Below are 20,333 nucleotides of genomic sequence, written 5' to 3' on the forward strand. Positions count from 1 at the left end.
TCTTTTTCCCAAGAACTGGGTGTAAAGAGCTGCCACCGAGGTAATGGGTGTCACTGGAGAAGTTTTGGCTAAAAAACCCCACACAAAACCCCCAAAATTGCATCCCAAACCTGCTCTGAAGGAAGTTAAAGCTGTAGAAAGATGCTTATGACAGGAATGGGAGAGGGATGAAGGATTTCATCTCCCTGAGGTTTTTTTTTAGTGTGTGTGCATGGTTAAAATTGTTACATGTGTTTAGGTGACACACAAGGATGTGTTTAGTGTGTGGAGAGCACCCTGGTATAGAAAATATATATATAAAAACATATAAAAGTAGCTTGTTTTGGTGTCTGAACCCCATTTTCCAATACACCACAGAGTGTTTTCACAGCAGGAGTTTCCAGGCTTTATCACCACAATTCCTTCCCAAATTCTGAAAATCAATTTGTCTGCACAGAAATTTCTTTATTTCTCCCCCCAGTGTTTGAGACATCCATAAAATCCAAATTTAGCCATCATTAGCAGCATTTTCTGCTCTCTCAGGAAGCAGAAGGGGAGCAGTCCAGTGAGTTGCCCATCTCAGACAAATGGGCTGGAATCAGGTTTTTGAGTTTGGGGACCAGGTCAGCGAATCCAGAGAAGCATTTTGGGAGCTTCAGGCCTGGCCACCCCATCCTGAGTCTCACAGCAACCTTGTGCTGCTGCATCCTTGGCCAGAGCATCTCCACTGATGTTGTTGTTTTTAATCCGCTCAGTCTTGATTGACAAGTAGAAGAAACGGGGCATGCGAGTGTTAAAAAAAAAAAAACCAAAAAAACCAACAAGGTGGTGGTGGTAGGGGGGATGGAGCTAAACTTTCTTTAAATGAACTGCCTGTTTGCTTTTTTAACTGGGCTGAAGGAGCTGAAGGGCTGGTAACACAGATTCTTTTTGATAGACGGGAAGAGCGGTCCCGTAGTTGGAATGTTGGAGAGAGAGAGACAGAGTGTGCATGTGTGTGTGTGTGTGTTCCTCTCCCTCTCGAGTGTAAGGAGCATTTGTCACCACAAATCATCCTTGATTGCAGGGAGCTGCGTTCGTACAGGGCTCACCCACCCACCACCCTCAAAAAAATTAGACATTTGTTATATGACATGAGTTGAGATTAATTAGCGAATATTAACCCGTCAGGCAGCACAGAAGCGCATTTTTGGAAAGCGGCGCTGCTTGCAGCGACAGTGGGTTTGGATTTAGTTCTGGTCGGAAAGTTTGAGGCGAAACGTGGTGGTGGGGAGGTGCTGGAAAATGCCAGTTTGTCAAACCCTAAAGTTTTGGAGGGATTAGCAGCTTTTCCGGGGAAGAATTTAGGGAGCAGCTGAGCCCCGGTGAGGGGCTGCACCTGGAAGGGGGTTTGTCAACCCTAACTCTTCACACATGGCTCGAGGAGCAGGATTTGGGGTCATCTCGAGGCTGCAAAAGCCACAGGGTGGGCAAGGAGGGGTCAGAAAGGGTCCTGGACCTGCTTCCACCTGTGCTGTGGGTGCAGGGCTGGACAATGTCAGGTGGGATGAAGAGCCCTCATCGCTCAGAAAAATACTGGTAAAGGGAAGAGACGGGTTTGTAACTGCAGAAAGTAAGCCCATGGAGCCATTTCCACCCTAAAATGTGTGAGATCATGGAATCATGGGATGGTTTGGGTGGGAAGGGACCTTAAAGACTGTCTAGTTCCAAACCCCCTGCCATGGGCAGGCACATCTTCCACCAGACCTTCCACTGCTCCTCCTGACTATTTTTCCTTATTTTCCCAGAGCAGCTGTGGCTGCCCCTGGATCCCTGGAGGTGTCCAAGGCCAGGTTGGACTTGGAGCAACCTGGGATAGTGCAAGGTGTCCCTGCCCATGGAAGGAGGGTGGACTAGATGGCTATGAGAGGTCCCTTCCAACCCAAACCATTCCATGATTCTGTGAAAATCCTTTACTTAACAAGAGTTTCTGTGCTGGTTTGGGCAGGGCACAATCCCACCCAGGGATGGCCCATCAGAAGAGGCAGCTGTGCATCAACAGCTCCTCGTTGGCATTCCTGATTGTTTGGCAAGTAAAGAAAATGATCTTGGTTATTATTCTCCCCTGAAGAATCCCACCTTTGTCTTGGGATAAGAGCAACTTGCAGAAGGTTGGTGGAAGGAAAGGATGGAAAGCTGAAGAAGCTGCCCTTGGGTGTTGACCAGGGCTAATCATCCTGCTTTTCCCATCCTCAGCCAGTGCCAACATCTGCAACGTCGTCCTGATGAGGCACACGGAGCTGGAAGAAGGGATTGACGTGCTGGACAACAACGGGAACATCGTCGGCTCCTCCAGAATTGCTGCCAAACACGTACGTGCCTGGGATGTTCCTGGAGGGCTGGGACTCGCCTGGATTCCAGGCTCCACGAATCCCACAGGTGTAGGAATCCAGGGCTGGAAGGAGATGAGCTTTGCCCGTCATTTTGAATGTTCTGGCAGACAGGGGCTCGTTTGGGGACTGACCTTGCTGGTCTGGGGGGGCACAGACTGACGTGGGAAGATCCTGTACTGCCCTGATGCTTTCACAGGAATTCTTTGTGGGAAAACTTGTGAGCAGTTCCTGTTGGATACAAAGCAAAGATAACTTACACCTTTTTCCAAATGAGGACGACTCCGAGCCGAGCAGCTTTTTAACCCTTCCCTTGTCAAAACTGCACTAAAAGTTGCCAAGCAGAGCTCTGGGAGGGCAGCCAGATGTTTTTACCCTCGTCCCAACACCTGGCTTGTTTTTCCCTGTAACCTACCCCCCCACCATCTGCCTGGAATTTTTTTCCCTTTTCATCCCTTCCTGCATGGTTTTGTTTGCTGAGCATCATCTGATTGTTCCCAAGTGGGCTTTCATCTGAAATGTAAAGCATGTACCCAAGCACACGCCCAGGCAGAGGAGTTAATAATATAATGCTTGGCATTTCTCTCCCTCCTTCTGTCCAAGGCTCTTAAGGCACTTCATAGACAGCAATTAATGTACAGATTTGCAGTCCTCGGCGAGAAATGGGAGCTCTCTAATATCTCTCCATATTGTTGTTTAACAGGGAGATTAAAACAATCTGTTGAAGGGCTCAGGGATACTGATTTGAGCCAGTTTTCCTCACTTGTATCAACTGGCTTCGGGACCAAAGTTCCCCTCTCCATCCTGATGGTTGAGGGGAAGACAGACAAGAGGGAAAATAAATAAGAAAAGGGAAGGTGCTGTAAGGGCGATGTAGGTGGGGTTTAAACTTAAAATTTGGGAGTTCTGAGAACTTCTGCTCAGCTGCCATGGAGTCCTAAGCTGTTCTTCTTCCTGAACAGCTTAGTGCTGGGTTTTGTCACGTGAGATTTGGCAGATCCTTCGTGGAACACACTGCACCTCTCTGAGAGGTTGTTGTGAGTGAAGGGTCCTGAGGAGCTCCTGTGGATGTTCCTGTGACAGAGAATTGTGGAATGGTTTGGGTTGGAAGGGACCTTAAAGACCACCCAGTTCCACCCCCTGCCATGGGCAGGGGCACCTTCCACTAGCCCAGGTTGCTCCAACCTGGCCTTGGACACTTCCAGGGATCCAGGGACAGCCACAGCTTCTCTGGGCAACCTGTACCAGGGCCTCCCCACCCTCACAGGAATTCCTTCCCAATATCCCATCACTCCCTGCCCTCTGGCAGTGGGAAGCCATTCCCTGTGTGCTGTCCCTCCATGCCTTGTCCCCAGTCCCTCTCCAACTCTCCTGGAGCCCCTTTAGGCCCTGGAAAGGACTGGAAGGCAATTCTGTTCCTTTGAAAAATCTTCTCTAGGTCTCAAGGTATTTTATATATATATCAAGCTGCTTTGTTTGCTGCTTCCTGGTGAATTTTGCCAGGGAGAAAGCACCAGTGGAGGGACAACAGTCCTTCCACAGTCTGTGTGTTTTCCTGGGAGAGGAGAACCCCCTGTTTGTTACAATACTTTGCAATAAACCACCAGTGATTAAAAACCAGCAGCAAGTCTTGGAGCAGGCAATGAGGTGCTCATTCTCCCAGTTCATGGAACTGAAATCAAAACTCAGTGGAGGGGGGAAGAGTTGAAGCTGCTGCCGGGCCCACAGTGAGTTATTTCACCTCACCACATCTTCCAGGCAGCTGGTGCTTTCAATCACATGAACAACACACACAAAAAAAGACCAGCCAAGGCTTTTCTGAGCTCAGCAGGTACATCCCAGGGTTTGTTTGAAGTGTCACAGGTCTGTTTGTTTGTTTTCCCTTCGCAGGCGCTGCTGGAAACAGCCCTGACCAGAGTGGTCCTGCCCATGCCTATACTGGTTCTACCTCCAATTATCATGTCCCTACTGGAAAAGTAAGTGTTGGGGCTGAAGGGGAGATTTGCAAGGGATAAAAGATCCTCAGTAGGTTTCATCACTGCTATTTTATAGTCACAGAATTGTTTGGGTTGGAAAACCCCCCTCCAACCAATCCCCAGCACTGCCAAGGCCACCACTGACCCCTGTCCCCAAGTGCCACATCCACAGGGATTTTAAATCCCTCCAGGGATGGGGATCCACCACTGCCCTGGGCAGCTGTGCCAGGGATGGAAAACCCTTTCCAGGAAGGAATTTTCCCAGTATCCAATTTAAACCTCCCCTGGCACAGCCTGGAGGCCGTTCCCTCTCCTCCTGTCCCTGTTCCCTGGGAGCAGAGCCCGACCCCCCCCGGCTCCCCCTCCTGCCAGGGAGTTGTTGAGAGTGACAAGCTCTCCCTTCAAAGTCCACCAAAGACTTTTTTTTTCTTATTAAGATTTTAATATTCCATCATTTTGGACCGTTGTCAAAGCTGTTAAAGTGCTACATTGACGGGATTGTTTTAAATCATCTCCCTGACCCCCCAGCAGTTTGAGTCACCCTCTTCTTTAGGGTCAGTCAGAATCAAAACTCTGTGAATTGTGGGGGAAACTGTCCATGAGTTTTCAGTCCTGCACTTAGTAAACATTAGGGCAGCCACGTGAGGTCAGACTGAAGGTCTTGCCTGGTGTTCAGCCGGAGATGGGGAATGTAGAACCCACCCTGTCCCTGAGGGCATTGTCCAAACCCTCCTGGAGCTCTGGCAGCCTTGGGGCTGTGCCCACTGCCCTGGGCAGCCTGGGCAGTGCCAACCACCCTCTGGGGGAAGAACCTTCTGCTGAGATCCACCCTGAGCCTGCCCTGGCACAGCTCCAGCCACTCCCTGGGTGCTGTCCCTGTCACCCAGAGCAGAGATGGAGCTGCCCCTTGGGAGAAGCTGCAGATCCCAGTGAATCTCCCCTCAGTCTCCTCCAGCTGAACAACCCAAGTGGCCTCAGCTGCTCCTCGAAGGAAAAGAAGAAATGCTTCATATATTCAGGAGAAATGTGTTTTCCATCACTGTTTAAGACATTGTCTGTCCTGGCAGGTGTGCCTGGACAGTGGGAGGGAAGGGCAGGGTTATTATTTCATGCCCAGTTATCACAGAATCATGGAATGGTTTGGGTTGGAAGGGACCTTAAAGACCACCCAGTTCCAACAGGATGCCTTCCACTATCCCAGGTTGCTCAGTTATCTCGCAGCAGAGTTTTTAATTGCTAAAAACCCGAGCTTTCCCCATCCACTGGCCTTTCTCCTGCCGTGCTTTCCAACACCCCCACATTTCCTTCATCCCAGGGATTCTGGGAGCCTGTTTGGAGCCAGTGGGTGCTTGTGGCTCCCTTAGGACACCGATCAGCGGCTCGTTAGGTGTGAATGATCCATGATCCGTGGGGTGGGGATCTCCTTCCCGGCCTCTGCAGGCTGATTAGCCCACTGAAAGATGGGGATGCTAAAGGACTTGCTGCCTTTGTCCCAGCATGGAAACTGGAGGCTCTCCTCAAACAAATCTCTTGTTAGTGGCTCCAGTGACAGAGTAAATAACAATTAGTACGGTTAGGGACTGACCCAGACCTTTGGTGAGCTTTGTTTATCCTCGTGGAAACGCCCTCGGGCGATTTTCTCTCCTCAGCAGAAGGGTCGGGGCCGCTCCTGTAAACTTGGATTATTCGGGTTTGTGAGAGAATATTTTCCTTCCCAGTGAAGATCCTAAAAAATAAATATATATAAATATATATAAAAATATATAAATATATAAATATATAAATATATAAAAATATCTGGGCGCTGCTTTTGCCCGTGTGAATTCTCCCCAGGGCTTCGTGCCTCCTGTTTGATTTTCCATCAAATATCTTTGGATTCCTGGAAGCCTGGGAGTGAGAAACAGCAGGGGTAGGGACTGGGGTGTGCTTTGGACACGCTGGTGGAGGTGGTGGTGTCCCTGGAAGACATGGAAGTACCTTTGGGATGTGGAGAACATCCCTGTCCATACCTGAGGGATTCACAGTGCAGGTGTTGCCTCACAGATCTTTGTAAGTGGTTGCTGAAGGGCACAGTCAGAGGTAAAACCTCATTTGGGGAACAAAAAAAGACTTGGAGCATTTGGGGGAAAAGTTTAACTTTTTGAATTGTGTGGGATTTCAGTTCGACCAGGGTGTTTTCCATGGGAATGACATCCAGGCCTGCATTATCCATGTATTTATATAGGAATCCTTACAGTGTCTGTAAAGGAGAAAGGGGAGAGTGATGGCTCATTATTTGGAGGCTGGAGAGCTGGAATCAGAAGTCTCAATCTGGATCCTCCCAAGTCATTTGCATTTGGGATTGTGGGATTGTGGGGAAGGATGGGAAGGAAGGACCCTCCTGCCTTGCCTTGGAGCATGGTTTGACATAGGTGACCTGGGTGGGAGTCTCACCCCTCTAGGAACCTTCTTTGTGCTCCCAGCAGGGGTTTTCAGATTCCTGGAAAACTCCCTCCCTCCTTTTCTCCTCGGCATTGAAGAAGTTTATTTTAAGTGGCCAGTTCCTGGTCGCCGTCTTTCCACTTGGATCCAGGTCTTTCCTCTCTCTCAGCCATCTCTCCATCTGCATGTTTTAACTCCCCCAGCTGCCTCTCCCGTCTCCTGTGCCATTTTTTTTTCAGCTCTCTTGGCTCCTCTCGTCTCTTTGCCTGCTGTGTATTTTAACTCCCGGGGCCGCCTTCTCTGCTCTCCAAGGAATTCAATGTTACCTCCCACTGCCGAGCTCCGCGGCGCTCCATTCTTTTCCCCCCATGTTTCATGCATTTCCTGCTGCTTGGACGCTCTGGGGAAGCAGTTAACATATAGAGCCGATGTTTATTTTGAGCCTGCATATGCCACGCAGGGAACACGGTGTCAGTTATTTTGTGCAGATGTATCCTCGTTGAAGTTTTTATAAATAATGTCCCCGTTGGCAGCTTTGATACGGGAGATGGGATGGGGCTCACAGTGGGAATTCGTTGGTGCCCCCCATGTCACAGGGATGTGGGGACAACTGCACGAAGCTGGGCTTCTCATCCCTGTTCCCCTTCATTCGGAGGCTGCTGTGAATCCTTTTGTCTGGTGGTCGCGATGAAATTTGGGAAGTGGAGCGGTTTTCTCCCGGCCGTCATCCGAGACTTTTCCAGTAGCCTTTGTCCAGCTTCCTGCTCCTTCCAGACTTAAAGCCCATCAGGCAGCTGGTCTGTGCATGGGCAACCCAGGTCTGCGTGAGTTCAGCCTCAGGTGCCCCTGTAGGCTGAGCTCTGTGGTGGGAGAGCCCAGATTTTTGGCTGGTGAGGAAGCTCAGTCCATCATCAACGTCTGCTGTGGCCACTTTGAGTGATCTCTGAGTGGAGATTGAAGGACACGAGCTCTTCTTACCTCCTTGTCCCACAGCCTCTGCCTCACAGAGGAGACCTTCTTGGAGGGTCTGAAGAGCAGCAGAAGGTCCAAGAGCTCGGGTATGTTAGATTAGAAGAGGCCCTGGAACTGGCTGTGCAGTGTTGGTGGAAGAGACACAAAGCTGCTGGCAGTGAGCAAGAGCTGAGAGAGATACAGGGAGCAGAACAGTTGTGTCCACAAAAGAGGAGCATTTCTACTCTTTTCTTCATCTCCACATCATCCTGATCTTGTGGCAGAGCTGCCACAGCATCCTCAGGCAGCAGCTGCCAGGGTTGCTTTCTTGTAAAGCTCAGAAAATTAGGATGCTCTCAGGCTGGATCAACATTCCAGAGCTGCTCTGGCTTAGCTAAGTCAGCCTAACCATGAAAAATTTATTTTCTTGGGGGACAACTCATGCTCAGCCCATGGTTTTGTGTTGCTGGAAGGGTGTTTTCTTCAGCTTAAACCATGTTTTCACTTCAGAAACATGCATGAGGTAGGAGGCCCTCCTGACCTTCATTTTCTTGGCTTTTCCCTGGAGATAATCTCCTTTTGACAGCGTGTGCAGGATGTTTCCCAAAGGTGCTTTTCCTCCAAAGTCTCTCCGTCCAGCTAAACCCTCGCTGAAGTTTGTTTCGACTCAGCAGCTGCCAGCAGTGACACCTTAAACTGCTGTGGCTGTTTCCAGAGTAAACATTGAAACTGCTCCTTTAATGATGTCAATCAAGCACAAAAATCCCCCAACCTCACTCGCTCTGCATCTGCTGTGTCCTCTGGAGGGGGCACCGGGGCTGGAGCCAAGAGCAGGAGATGCTCTTTGGGGAGGACAGTGGTGGCCTGGCTGGGTGGGACAGGAGAGCTGCTGGTCACCAGGAGAGCTCAGATTTCCCCAAATGACCCAAAATCAAGGAGTCAGAGAATCCCAGAATGTGCTGAGCTGGAAGGGACCCCCAAGGATCACCCAGTCCAACCTCTCAACCCTGCACAGACCCAGCCCCAAGAGTCCCACCCTGTGCCCCAGAGGATCATCCCAACCCTCCTGGAGCTCTGGCAGCCTTGGGGCTGTGCCCACTGCCCTGGGGAGCCTGGGCAGTGCCAACCACCCTCTGGGGGAAGAACCTTCTGCTGAGATCCACCCTGAGCCTGCCCTGGCACAGCTCCAGCCATTCCCTGGGGTGCTGTCAAAGTGAGTGAGGAAAGGTCAGGAACACCTGATGGGCTCTGGGAAGGTTCACCGGGGTAGTTCGAGGTAGGACAACCACCCCAAACTTGGTTGGCACATCAGAAGTGGGGTGTTTTGAACCCTGGGCTCTGAGGAATGTGGGATACCTCAGGATACCCCGAGCTCCAGCCTCCAGCTCTCCCCGTACCCCGCGGCATCCCCGGCGTCTCGCGGTGTCTGCATTAGCTTTGAACCTGTTTATACCAAACACTCCCCAAACCCCAGAGAATCTGTCAGCTGGGAGGCTTTGGTTGACTCCTGTCATATTTAGTTTAGCATCTGACACCTCCTTCTAGACAAATACAGCTCCGGTTCACTGAACCCGATAACTCCTTTTTAGTACAGCGACTGACTTCCATATGGAATAAATTACAGTACCTCCTGAAAAACGCCAGAGGCAGCTGCCAAATTATGCAAAATTTAAACCACTAATGAACAATGTGATGAAAGTTGAATGAAGGTGTATTTACAAGATCTACAACACACTGTCTCAGCGGAGCAGATGTACTGTCTGTACAAGCATGTGAGTGTGTGTGAGTGTGTGTGTGTGTGTGTGCCTGTACCTACGGACACTCGTGAATATTCCCGGGCCATCCGTGAGGTCTCGCTGCTTTGGGTGGGTCCGTCAGCACCCGGCCGGAAGATCCCCGGCCTGTTCCTGCCTTTTTAACATCTCCTGGGTCAAATCTAGTTGTAAAGGCAGATTGCAGGAAGAAGAGGCGTTAGGGGAGGTTTGAAGGGGGTGAAGAAACGGATCTTTAAGGAAAAAAAGTGAGAGGAGGAGGGAATTATGGCAAAAATGCTGGTTCTTTGCTGTCCAGAGGTCCATGTGGAAACATGGATCACTTGTTTATGAAGGAGACAAACCATCAGTGCCAGGAATTTGGCTTCTAGATGGGAACAATAAAATATATGTATTAAAGGAAACTTAAAGAAGGCTGGACAGGGACTTTGGGCAAGGGCCTGGAGGGACAGGACAGCAGGGAATGGCTTCCCACTGCCAGAGGGCAGGGATAGATGGGATATTGGGAAGGAATTGTTGTCTGTGAGGGTGGGACAGGCCCTGGCACAGGTTGGGCAGAGAAGCTGTGGCTTCCCCTGGATCCCTGGAAGTGTCCAAGGCCAGGTTGGAGCACCCTGGGCTGGTGGAAGGTGTCCCTGCCCACGGCAGGGGGTGGAACTGGGTGGTCTTTAAGGTCCCTTCCAACCCAAACCATTCCATGATTCTGTTGTTTTCCTGCAGCTTTGCAATGTGAGACCTTCTCTTGGTGCAAAGTTCTCAATCCCATGCTGTCTAATCTGAGCACCAAGGTTTAGTTCTCCAGACCCTGGCTGGTCCTGTCCTCTGTACGTGGTGACAGTCCCCAAACCCACCGTTCTCGTGCCAAAACAGCTTCAGTTCTTCTGCAGAACTACTGGTAGGGGAAGAGGATATTTGCTCCTGTGAATACATCAGGCTGCTGCTTCTGCTTTTTGAATATCTCTGGAGGTGTTCAGGAATTCAATTTTCAATACTTCTGGGAATGCTCAAAAGCTGTCTGGGCACAGTCCTGAGTAATGTGCTCCAGGAAAATCTGCTCAAGCAGGAAGGTCGGACTGGATGACCTCCAGTGATTCCTTCCAACCTTACTCACCCTGGGATTCTTTAAGCTTCAGAAGATGCCAAAGCTGGGCTGCCAGGGGGATCTGAAGGTCCAGATCTCCACCTCCCTGATCCAGCCCTTTGGCAGAGCACATAGGACAGCGCTGTGAACCAAATCCCCTTTCCACAAATGGATATCAATTGTATTTATTTTTAATCTGTGCTAATCCTCTGCAATTAAACCCTTTGGAACCATCCAATGGGGGGTTAATGGGTGAAAAGAGGGGTTTGGATTGCAGTTGACAGCCACCAAAAATGCAATATTTAGCTTCATATCCTTCCCAGCTCTGTGCTGGGAGCAGAGATCCCGGGGACAGCAGACAAGTGGACCTCTTGACTAATTATGAGTCATTTATTCTGAACTGCACAAATTTCAGAATCTGAATCCCAATTAAGACATTGCACTACATGTGTTAATTAGCCTGCTCTCCTCTTTACATCAAGCCATAACTCTTCTTAATTGGGAGCTTGGCCCTTGTAATTTGGACTGGCCTTGGAGTTGGAAGCACCCCTGGAAGTCACACCTTGGGGGCTGGACCCGGGATCGTTTTAAATTGGTTGGGTTTTCACTTGGGTGATTATAAGGTCCCCAGCAGGGCAGTAATTACAGAGGGTGCAGCTTCCAAATTAAGACATCAGGGGTGGTGTAAGCAGCGATGTCTTGGTTCTAAACTGTGCTCCGGGGAGGCTCGAGGGATGCTGGTCCTCTGATTGCCTCAGCGAGGGCTCTCATGGATCACAGCAGCTTGAGCAGGAGAATAAATCAGTTCCAGGAGCTGCCCCCTCTGCATCCCGGGGATAATCACAGCTTATCCGTGGCAAGTCTCGAGGGGTGCATTTGGTAAGTGTGGAGCAAGGTTTCCCTTTCCTCACCCGGCCAAAATCCTTCTGGGCTTTCATGGGAGAATTTTAGATTAGACCGTGCTCCGTGCAACAAAGAGAAGCGAAATATTGGAGAACAGAAGCTTGGCTTTCACAGCACAAATTGATAGGATCAACTCCGTCTCGGTGGCTTATTAGTGAGGAGCTGAGACACCGGAGGAGTTAAAGCTCCGGATCGTGTTTTCCCTCAGCTGCTCTCGAGATGGGAGCCGGTTTTTTCGGCGAGCAGCGCTAGCAAGGGGCGAGGAGCCTGAGTGTTCAGCCACACAGACAACGTGGAGCAGGGTAATGGGTTCCCACACATCAGCTGCTCCCTCCCAATCCATCAGGTGCCTGTTTGTAGCTGAGCAGACGGGGAGGGCTGGGGGGAAATCTCCGATCCTGCTGCGGCTGCACGGGGAGATGTGGCTGCACAACCCAGGCTGCCCGTGCCAGAGGTGTGTGCCCTGAGGTGGGGAGGGTTGTCTCGGCACCCTGTGAGTGCCTGTTAGACCCCAGTGGAGGCCACAGGGGTGTTCAGAGCTTTGGTGTGATCAGGTTGTGCTTCCCTTGAGCAGAGGAGAGCTCCTGTGCCCCGGTGGGAAGGGGTTAACTGGGAGATCATGGAATCAAGGAGTATCCTGAGTTGGTAGGGAATCTCAAGGATCAAATCCAGCTCCTGGCCTTGCACAGGGTAACCCCAGCAATCCCACCTGTCCCTGAGAGCGTTGTCCAAACACTCCTGGAATCTCTGGCAGCCTTGGGGCCATAACCAACCCCCTGGGGAGTTCCAGTGCCCAACCACCCTCTGGATGTGGGACTGTTTCCTAATATCCAACCTAAACCTCCTATGACACAGCTCCATGCCATTCTCTCAGGTCCTAAATGACCCAGCAGCAAACCTCCTCACTCTCTGCATTCCTCATATACACTGAATATTCAAAGTTTTCAGTTTATATTCCCATTTTTTTTCAGACTGGTAGGAAAAAAGTTGAATGACAGGAGTCCTTTTTCTTAATAGCTCCAGAATTCACCCCTCCAGAATTATGTTTTCCCTCTTAACATTCATAAACTGCCTGAGGTCCTTTATATCCTGGAACTGTCCCAGTTTTTGGGTGTTAATTGCATCACAAGGGTCACTTCTGGTCATTTTGAGAATCTGACATTGCAGGTATCTTCAAATGTTCCCTGTTAACAAGTCTTGAACTCATAACTATCCCCTGGGAAGAGGAAGTGTTAAAACATCCTTATCACCCAGGCTGCAGATGTTTGGCTTTTAACAAATTAAGGTATTGTCGAGTTTACTGCTGTATTACCCTCTTAACGAAGCCACGTGCCTTTTTCAGCTGGCAGGGCTGACAAAGTTCCCCATATCTCTCAAGGACCTGAATTCCTTCTGCTCACTCAACATCAGCTCCAGAGCCTGAATGCAGGTGACACCAGTGTGTGGCCCCCACTCCAGGGATTTGAACTGGGGGAAGAGTGTGAGGGTGAACTTGTCCCTAACTTACTAAGAAAGGGAGTGCTCAAGGACAGGTTGGACAGGGTTTGGATCAACCTGGGCTAGTGGAAGGTGTCCCTGCCCATGGCAGGAGGTGGAACTGGATGGGCTTTAAGGCCCCTTCCAACCCAAACCATTCCATGATTCCGTGAAGGAACTGAGACCGGTGGGTGTGGGTGGACACCAGCGTCTGTTCTGATGATGCCATGCACTCAGCTGGTCTGTGAACTGGTCTAACAAAGCCTTTCCTTTTCCAGAACATCCCTGCTGAGGTCCCGTCCCCGGATGATTCTCCCAGTGCAAAGCCTTGTGTGCCTCGCTGCCTTCGGCCTGGCCCTCCCCCTGGCCATCAGTCTCTTCCCGCAGATGTCCGAGGTCAGTGCGTGTCTGGTCACTGCAGGGGGGTGTCTGGGGGGATTTACCATCACCAGGGCTTGTTGTGCCTTCCTCCAAAATAGTCTCATTCCTATAGGAGGCTCCTGCATTTTGGGTCAAGTCTGTTCCTGTTTTCTTCACTCAAGTGCAGCCCCTCTCCCACCCCAGTGGTGTTTCCTTGGGGTCAGCACAGTAAAAACAAGTCTTTGTCCATGAAGCCAAGAGCCTGCACCATCCATTTGGTGTGGATGTATCTTCCCAGAGCTTCTTTGAGGGGTTTCTGCCTTTTCATCTTCTAGTCTGGCTCTGGGAAGATCCATCCTGGGGGTGAACAGAGGAAAACCAACCCAGGGAACAAGGAATGACTGATGAAATCACTTGCACCAAGTTAGTTGAACAGATTGCTGAGGTGTATTTGTTTCTAAGCCATTCATTTTGTCCATTTGGTGTTTGGAGCTTAAAGATTTTACATTTAGAGGTTATCAGGGAGGGTCATTATTCTAAAGTGATAAAACCTCTCTGGAACAGAGCAAAGGACTTTGCTGGAGTTCTCTTTGTGTCAGCCAGAACAGTTGATCAGAAATTGCTATCAGTGCCTCTATTGCTTAATTCATAATTTCTCAGTCTGGATGGGTTTATCCACGACTTGCAGCCAGGGAATCTTGTTGTACACTTGTCTGCTGACTGAAAAACACGTTGCAGATTCTGTGTTATCCTTCTACAGGCTGAGATAAACCTGTCCCTTCATCTTCTAAGTAGCTGAATACATCTCAATCTTGGAGCCTCTTGCTAAAAGACGTGTTTTCTGAAGCTTTAATGATTCATATGGCTCTTCCTTAAACTTTTTCTAATTAGTCAACATCCTTTTTGGAGCACTTCCATGAGAACCAGACACGGTATTCCAGTCAGAAGTTGCACAAGTACCAGTTGCAGGAGCAATGTGATTTCCCCGCTTCTCCTCGGATTCATACATCCACAGTTGGTTAGTCATTTTGGCAGGAGCTCAACCTTAGCTCCCTGGCCATCAGCTTTTTGCTCTGATCCCAAGTTCTGCTCAGAGGGTTTTGGTTATGAAAGCCTGGGGAGGTTTGCCAGGTCTTGCACCTGTTCAAGGTACGTGCCTGGAGCGCGTCCAAAGTTCCTGTTGGAAGGAGATTTGGGGGATAGAACATCCCTTATGCTGCCTTTTCATGGAATCATGCAACCACCGAGTTTTTAAGGTTGGAAAAGACCTCTGACTGAGATCATCAAGTCCAACCATTCCCCTGGCAGTGCCAAGGCCACAACTGACCCGTGTCCCCAAGTGCCACATCCACAGGGATTTTAAATCCCCCCAGGGATGAGGACTCCTGTGCCAGGGCTGGACAACCCCTTCAGTGAAGAATTCCTTCCTAATATCCAATCTAAACCCTCCCTGGTGCAGTTTCCAGGGCAAGGAGTTTCACCCACCATCAGGTGGGCATGGCTTTCCCTGGGAGGTCTCCTTTCAAGATAATCAGGGAAGCCAGACCACAGGGGGCAACACCAACCTCATTTACCCTGAAGGTGACACCATTCCCTCAAAATCACAGAATCACAGGCTGGTTTGGGTTGGAAAGGACATTAAAGACCACCCAGTTCCACACCATGGGCACCTTCCACTAGAAATTTAGCTTGATGGGTGACAGATAATTCATCATGTGTGGTGTCTGATATCACAGCAGGGAAAACTGTGTTAATTTTAAGAGCTGAATGAATTCAAGCCCACAAGGAAAATGAAGGTCTGGCTTGCTTGAGAGGATATTCAAATTGCAGGCATCAGGCAACACTGAAAACGCTCAGCATCACTTGAAAATGACCTTCTGAGAGCAGATGAAATGTTATCTGCAGTGTAAACATGAATCAGCGCTGATTAGGAGATCAAACACAGTGACGTGCTCTCTGCCCACGCTCCATGTCAATGAAGAGAAACCATTACAGCTGGTGCTTTAGCTCATTATCTGCTGGGATCTCAGCTCTGCTCCTTTGGAGTGAGCTCCATGGGCACAGCTGGACCTCACATCTGTTGATGCCAAGGAATTCATTCTCCGTAGGCAGCCTGGGCTGGCCTGTGTTGGAGTCATGGAATCACTTTGATCTGGGAGGGTTTTTAAAGATCATCTCATTCCACCCCCCCTGCCATGGGCAGGGACACCTTCCACTAGCACAGGTTGCTCCAACCTGGCCTTGGACACTTCCAGGGATCCAGGGGCAGCCACAGCTTCTCTGCCCAACCTGTGCCAGGGCCTGCCCACCCTCACAGGCAGCAATTCCTTCCCAATATCCCATCTCTCCCTGCCCTCTGGCAGTGGGAAGCCATTCCCTGTGTCCTGTTCCTTCATCCTTTGTCCCAAGTCCCTCTCCAGCTCTCCTGGAGCCCCTTTAGGCCCTGCCAGGGGCTCTCAGGTCTCCCTGGAGCCTTCTCTTCTCCAGGGGAACCCCCCCAGCTCTCCCAGCCTGTCTTCCCATCATGTTTCCTCTTGTTATAAATGTGTGTTTAAAGGAGGTTCCTCCCATTCTCTGAAACCTCTTTAGGGGTTTCTGTGGGGATGCTCAAGTGAGCAGAGCAGGTGGAACAACCTCTCCAGATCCATTTCTTCGCAGTTTGGGATGGGAAACCCAAATCTCCTTGCAGGGAGCACTTCTCAGACCGTGTGATTTCTCAGGTGCTCCTCCCTGCTCCACGAGCTTTAAACAGCTGGACTCGATCTCAGAGGTCCTTTCCAACCCTAATGATTCCAGCTTGTCAGATGAGGAATTCAACAGGCTGGGAGTGCTTGAGCATTGATCTCTGGGTGTCTGTGCAGGTGTAAGCACATCTGCAGGGGTTTAGGGGTTTGCTGTCCCCACCACCTCGGCAGGTGAACACGACACGACCCAGACCGAGCAGTACCCGGGGAGCAAATTATTATCAACAAGGTGGAACAGGCCCCTTCTGTCCCAAAAATATGGTCGTGGTCTGAGCACCAACCCCTTCAGCAATTGCAAAGCAGCCAAATTCTGCCCTTAGTCACACATTCACTGTCCTTTTTCTTGAGTCAAGGAGCAAAACCAGAAGCTGATTTGTTATTAAGGGCTTGGTTTGGATTGACTGTGTCTGATCCACTCTTCTAAAGTGGCTCAAACTTACAATTCCTTTTCAAGCAGAATTTAAAGCTTTTAATAGATTTAATAATTTTACCAGATAAATGATAAATGCAGCCACCTTATCACATCAGCTGTAGCTTCTCTGCAGTTATTCCTGTGTTCAAATGACCTCACAGAAATCAGAGTTCATCTCTGGTTGCAAACACAGACACCAACATCAGGCAAATGAAAATTCTGGAGGTGAACAACCTTCATGTGCTGGGAAGGTTAATGCATCCAGATCTTCTCCTGGGTCGATATCCAGTGTGGGTAAGACCTTGGCTTTGTGCAGATGAAATTCCGCTTTGGTTTCTGCAAGGGTGCTCCAGAACTGCAGCTTGTTTCTGGATGTTGTTGTGGGTTTGAAGATCACCTTATAAAAATAAACCCATCAAGACATGGATCTTCGGGAACACGCTGAGAAACGCTCCCTTCATCCCAACACAGTGTTAACTCCTGCACCTAAATGCATCAATATGCATTGAGTAATTCGCTGCTGTTAAGTTTAGGAGAAACATGTAGTTAATGCATTTAGCCCACAACCTCCAACTGCCTCCCATGCCCCCCGGGGGAATCTCTTCTCCAACCGCCTTATCCCGCAGCATCCCCACTGACAACTCCTACTCAGCTATGCACTGCCAATGGAAACAGCTGTGACAGTTCCAAACCGAAAATGGGACTTGTGCAAATGAAATTCAGTGTAGCAGCAGAAGAGAGATCCACGGGGGTTGCTCCGCTGATTCTCCCACCCTCTTGGTCCCCTGCTCGTCCCCGACCATTCATTGGGATTTGCAGCATCCACGAGGAGGGCGTCGCTGGAAACTCCCGCTGCTGCCAACTCGCCCTTGCCCCGTGTGCGGTGGGACTGTGCTGAAAGAAGGATAAAGCCAGGTGAGAAGTTGGAGCTGGAGCAAGAGCTGATGGCACAGAAACCCTTCCAGTACCTGCAATCCTGGTGCCCCCGCCGTGGGTGAAGTTCAGAGGGTGCTGGACGCTGGTCAGGGCAAACCAAACCATCTTCAGGAATCTGATCTCGCCTGGAAGCCCTTCCTTAAAAATAATCTTCCTTTTGGATCTCCAGGACAAGGGGAATAAACAGCCTAAAATCCAAGGCTGAGCTATTGTTTTCCAATCTGTTTTAGCCTTCATCTTGTTGGCAGGCTGCTTTAGAAAAGCAAAAGGTTAATGAGCCAATGTGCAGTGGGATTATTGCAGTAAAGATGACAGTGAACCAGTAATTACTAATTAGATGCAGTTTAACAGGAGGAACAAGTGAAATCTCCTCTTCACCAACTGTCAATAATTAGCAGATTTGGTGAGGTTGAAATGTGTCCACAGTTAAAAGGCTGATTTTTTAATGAAATGGCACTTGACAAAAGAGCTGTATGGAGGTCACAGCCATAGCCCTCGAGACGCTTCCCCATACCATACTTAGGAGGGAAATCAGATGCAAGACAGCAGGGGGTCCCCACGAAACCACTTCTCCCTTGGGATTGCATTGCAGGAGCAGGGAGGGGGTGGGGGGGAAGGGAGCAGGAGGGATTCTCTGCGGTAATTTTGTCCAAGTTGGATGAGAAGCGACGGGAAGGATTTGCCAGCTGCCACGGGGGAAAAATGTTTGAGAAGTGAGAAGTTCTGTGGTGTTGCTTTGCTTCTGGGTCTGAGGAACAGTTTCCCGAGAGTCTGGTAACCCGGGAGCGCTGGCCAACGTCTACCCTGGGGATGGAGGTTGGCCTTGGAAGGAGCTCCTCGTGGGGAAGAAGTGGCACGAGGTCCTGGCAGGAGGTTGGGAGCTCGGTGGGATGTGCCTCCCAAAGGCAGCAGAAGAACTCAAGCTGTGCCTGGAGGGTTTGGTTTCCCACTGACACACAGGCGACGCTCCGCCGTTGACTTGGGAAGCGTCAGGAGGTTCATCCGAGGTTCCTCTCCTGTGCACTGATCCAGCTTCTCTGCTGGCACAGCAACTGTTGACATAGGCAGGAGTATCTTTGCTTTCCACACGGACTTAAAAAGGAGAAGTCGTCTGCGGGAGCTTCTTTAATGCTCACGAGCTCTTTCCGTGATAAATCCTTCCCTGCTCCAAATCAAATCACAGCCTTGGCCGTGGAGCTTCCTCAGGTCACCAGAGCAGCTCAAAGCACCGTGGGACCAGCCCTCAGTACTCAGTTCTGCCTCAGGAGCTCATTCAGGACCAAAAGAAACAGCCTCAAGTTGTGCCAGGGGAGGTTTAGGTTGGATATCAGGGAAAATTCCTTCCTGGAAAGGGTTGTCCAGCCCTGGCACAGCTGCCCAGGGCAGTGGTGGAGTCCCCATCCCTGGAGGGATTTAAAAACCATGTGGATGTGGCACTTGGGGACAGGGGTTAGCGTGGCTTTGGCAGTGCTGGGGGATGGTTTGACTCTGTGATCTTGGAGGACTTTTCCAACCCAAACAATTCCACGATTCCATGAAGAGATGGCACCTCAGCCCTGCAGCACAACAGGAGTGCTCACCACCTGTAGGTCCCAGGGAGGTGCTCCTGCACCGACTGCTGGACAGGGAAGGCTGGGCTGAGGCTGCTCCCAGAGGGGTGAGCAGTGAACTTGAACCCCAGTCTGGGCTAAACAGCCAATTTCTTGGGAAGGTTTCCAGAGTTATTTTCCCATTTGCTTCCTTCCCTTCCTCTGCTGCTCTCACCACCCCTTGAGAGCACCAAGCAGACAACAACGTGCTCCTGGCTCAGCCCCCCCCTTTCAGGCTTTCCTTCACCTGCACCAGCTGTCAGGGCAGGGCTCCCAGACCTGCTGTGTGTTTTCCCAAGGAGCCAGACTTCACACAGCACTTCCCCCTCGGCCCTGCCCTTTGGCTTTCCCTTTACACCTCCTACTGCTCACCCCCCTCACCCCTCCCCTGTCAGCCTGGCATCTGCAGAACACCTTTCCTGTCAAAGCAACCAGGAAAAAGAAAAAAAAATAAATATCACAGCAGCTCGTTTCCTGTGCTGCACATTCCCTCAATTCCCACAGCAGCTCTGTGGGAGTTTCCCCCTAATTGTGCTGCTCAGGAAAGCTGCTGCCCAGGATCCCGCTGGCACACGGGGGTCTGGGTGTTGCTGGAAGTGTTCAGGGGTGGGTTGGGATGATTTGGTTGGGTTTGTGGTGGTGCTTAGGTTTGTGCCAGGAGCCGGGAGGGTCTTTCCAGAGGATGGCAATGAGCTCTTGTTGATTGTCACAGGAACTGTCGGTGTTATTCCTGTGGTTGTCCATGGGCTGTTCCCAACCCATCATAGGTCTCCTGCAGAGGTTTTTCTACCAGGAACAATCTATCCAGTGGGAGATGTCCCTGCCCATGGCAGGGGGTTGGAATGAGATGGTCTTTAAGGTCCCCTCCAACCCAAACCATTCTGGGATTCCATTTTATGATCCTGTGATGTGCTCTTGGCCTGTGATTTGCCCCAGTTCCTGCTCCCACCTGGAATTTCCCTCCCTCTGGCATCATCTCCAGTGTGACACTGACAGAAAGAAGCCTGCAGCTGTGTTTCCCTTAGGGCCTGCAAGGTCAGCCCACCCTCCTTGCTACAAAACTTCCATGTCCACAGGGCAGCAGAGCTTTTTGGGGAGCTCAGGCATGTTCGAGGCAAGGGCAGAGGAAGGTTCCTGTGCTCCAAACCTCCTCCTGCAGGCAGTTTTTAGGGCATTCCTCAGGTGAGGGCATTCCTGAACCCAGGAGGAGGGAATGTCAGGCTTAGCAGTCCTCTCCTCCACTTCCAGTGGTGCTTCAGCCTGAGTTGCTGAACCAGCAGCCCCCTCCTGCTTCAGGGAGGGCTCCAGGTCGGTGTTTGGTGTCTGCAGAGAACTTTGACAGACCAAACAACCCAAAAGTTCCA

The 20,333-nt window shown here is 50.5% G+C and overlaps 1 protein-coding gene across 2 annotated transcripts in view; it reads left to right on the forward strand.

Moving 5' to 3' along the window:
* Positions 1 to 20,333, forward strand: part of SFXN5 (sideroflexin 5) — a 97,860-nt gene that overhangs the window by 61,282 nt on the left and 16,245 nt on the right. For both annotated transcript variants that reach the window (XM_050321068.1, XM_050321069.1), the window contains 3 exons: positions 2,215 to 2,330; positions 4,239 to 4,324; positions 13,207 to 13,324. In XM_050321068.1, the coding sequence (XP_050177025.1) occupies positions 2,215 to 2,330; positions 4,239 to 4,324; positions 13,207 to 13,324 (320 nt within the window). The remainder of the gene's footprint in view (positions 1 to 2,214; positions 2,331 to 4,238; positions 4,325 to 13,206; positions 13,325 to 20,333) is intronic.

Source organism: Myiozetetes cayanensis, unplaced genomic scaffold, assembly GCF_022539395.1.
Source record: "Myiozetetes cayanensis isolate MyiCay16 unplaced genomic scaffold, myiCay2020 scf26, whole genome shotgun sequence".
Lineage (NCBI taxonomy): Eukaryota > Metazoa > Chordata > Aves > Passeriformes > Tyrannidae > Myiozetetes > Myiozetetes cayanensis.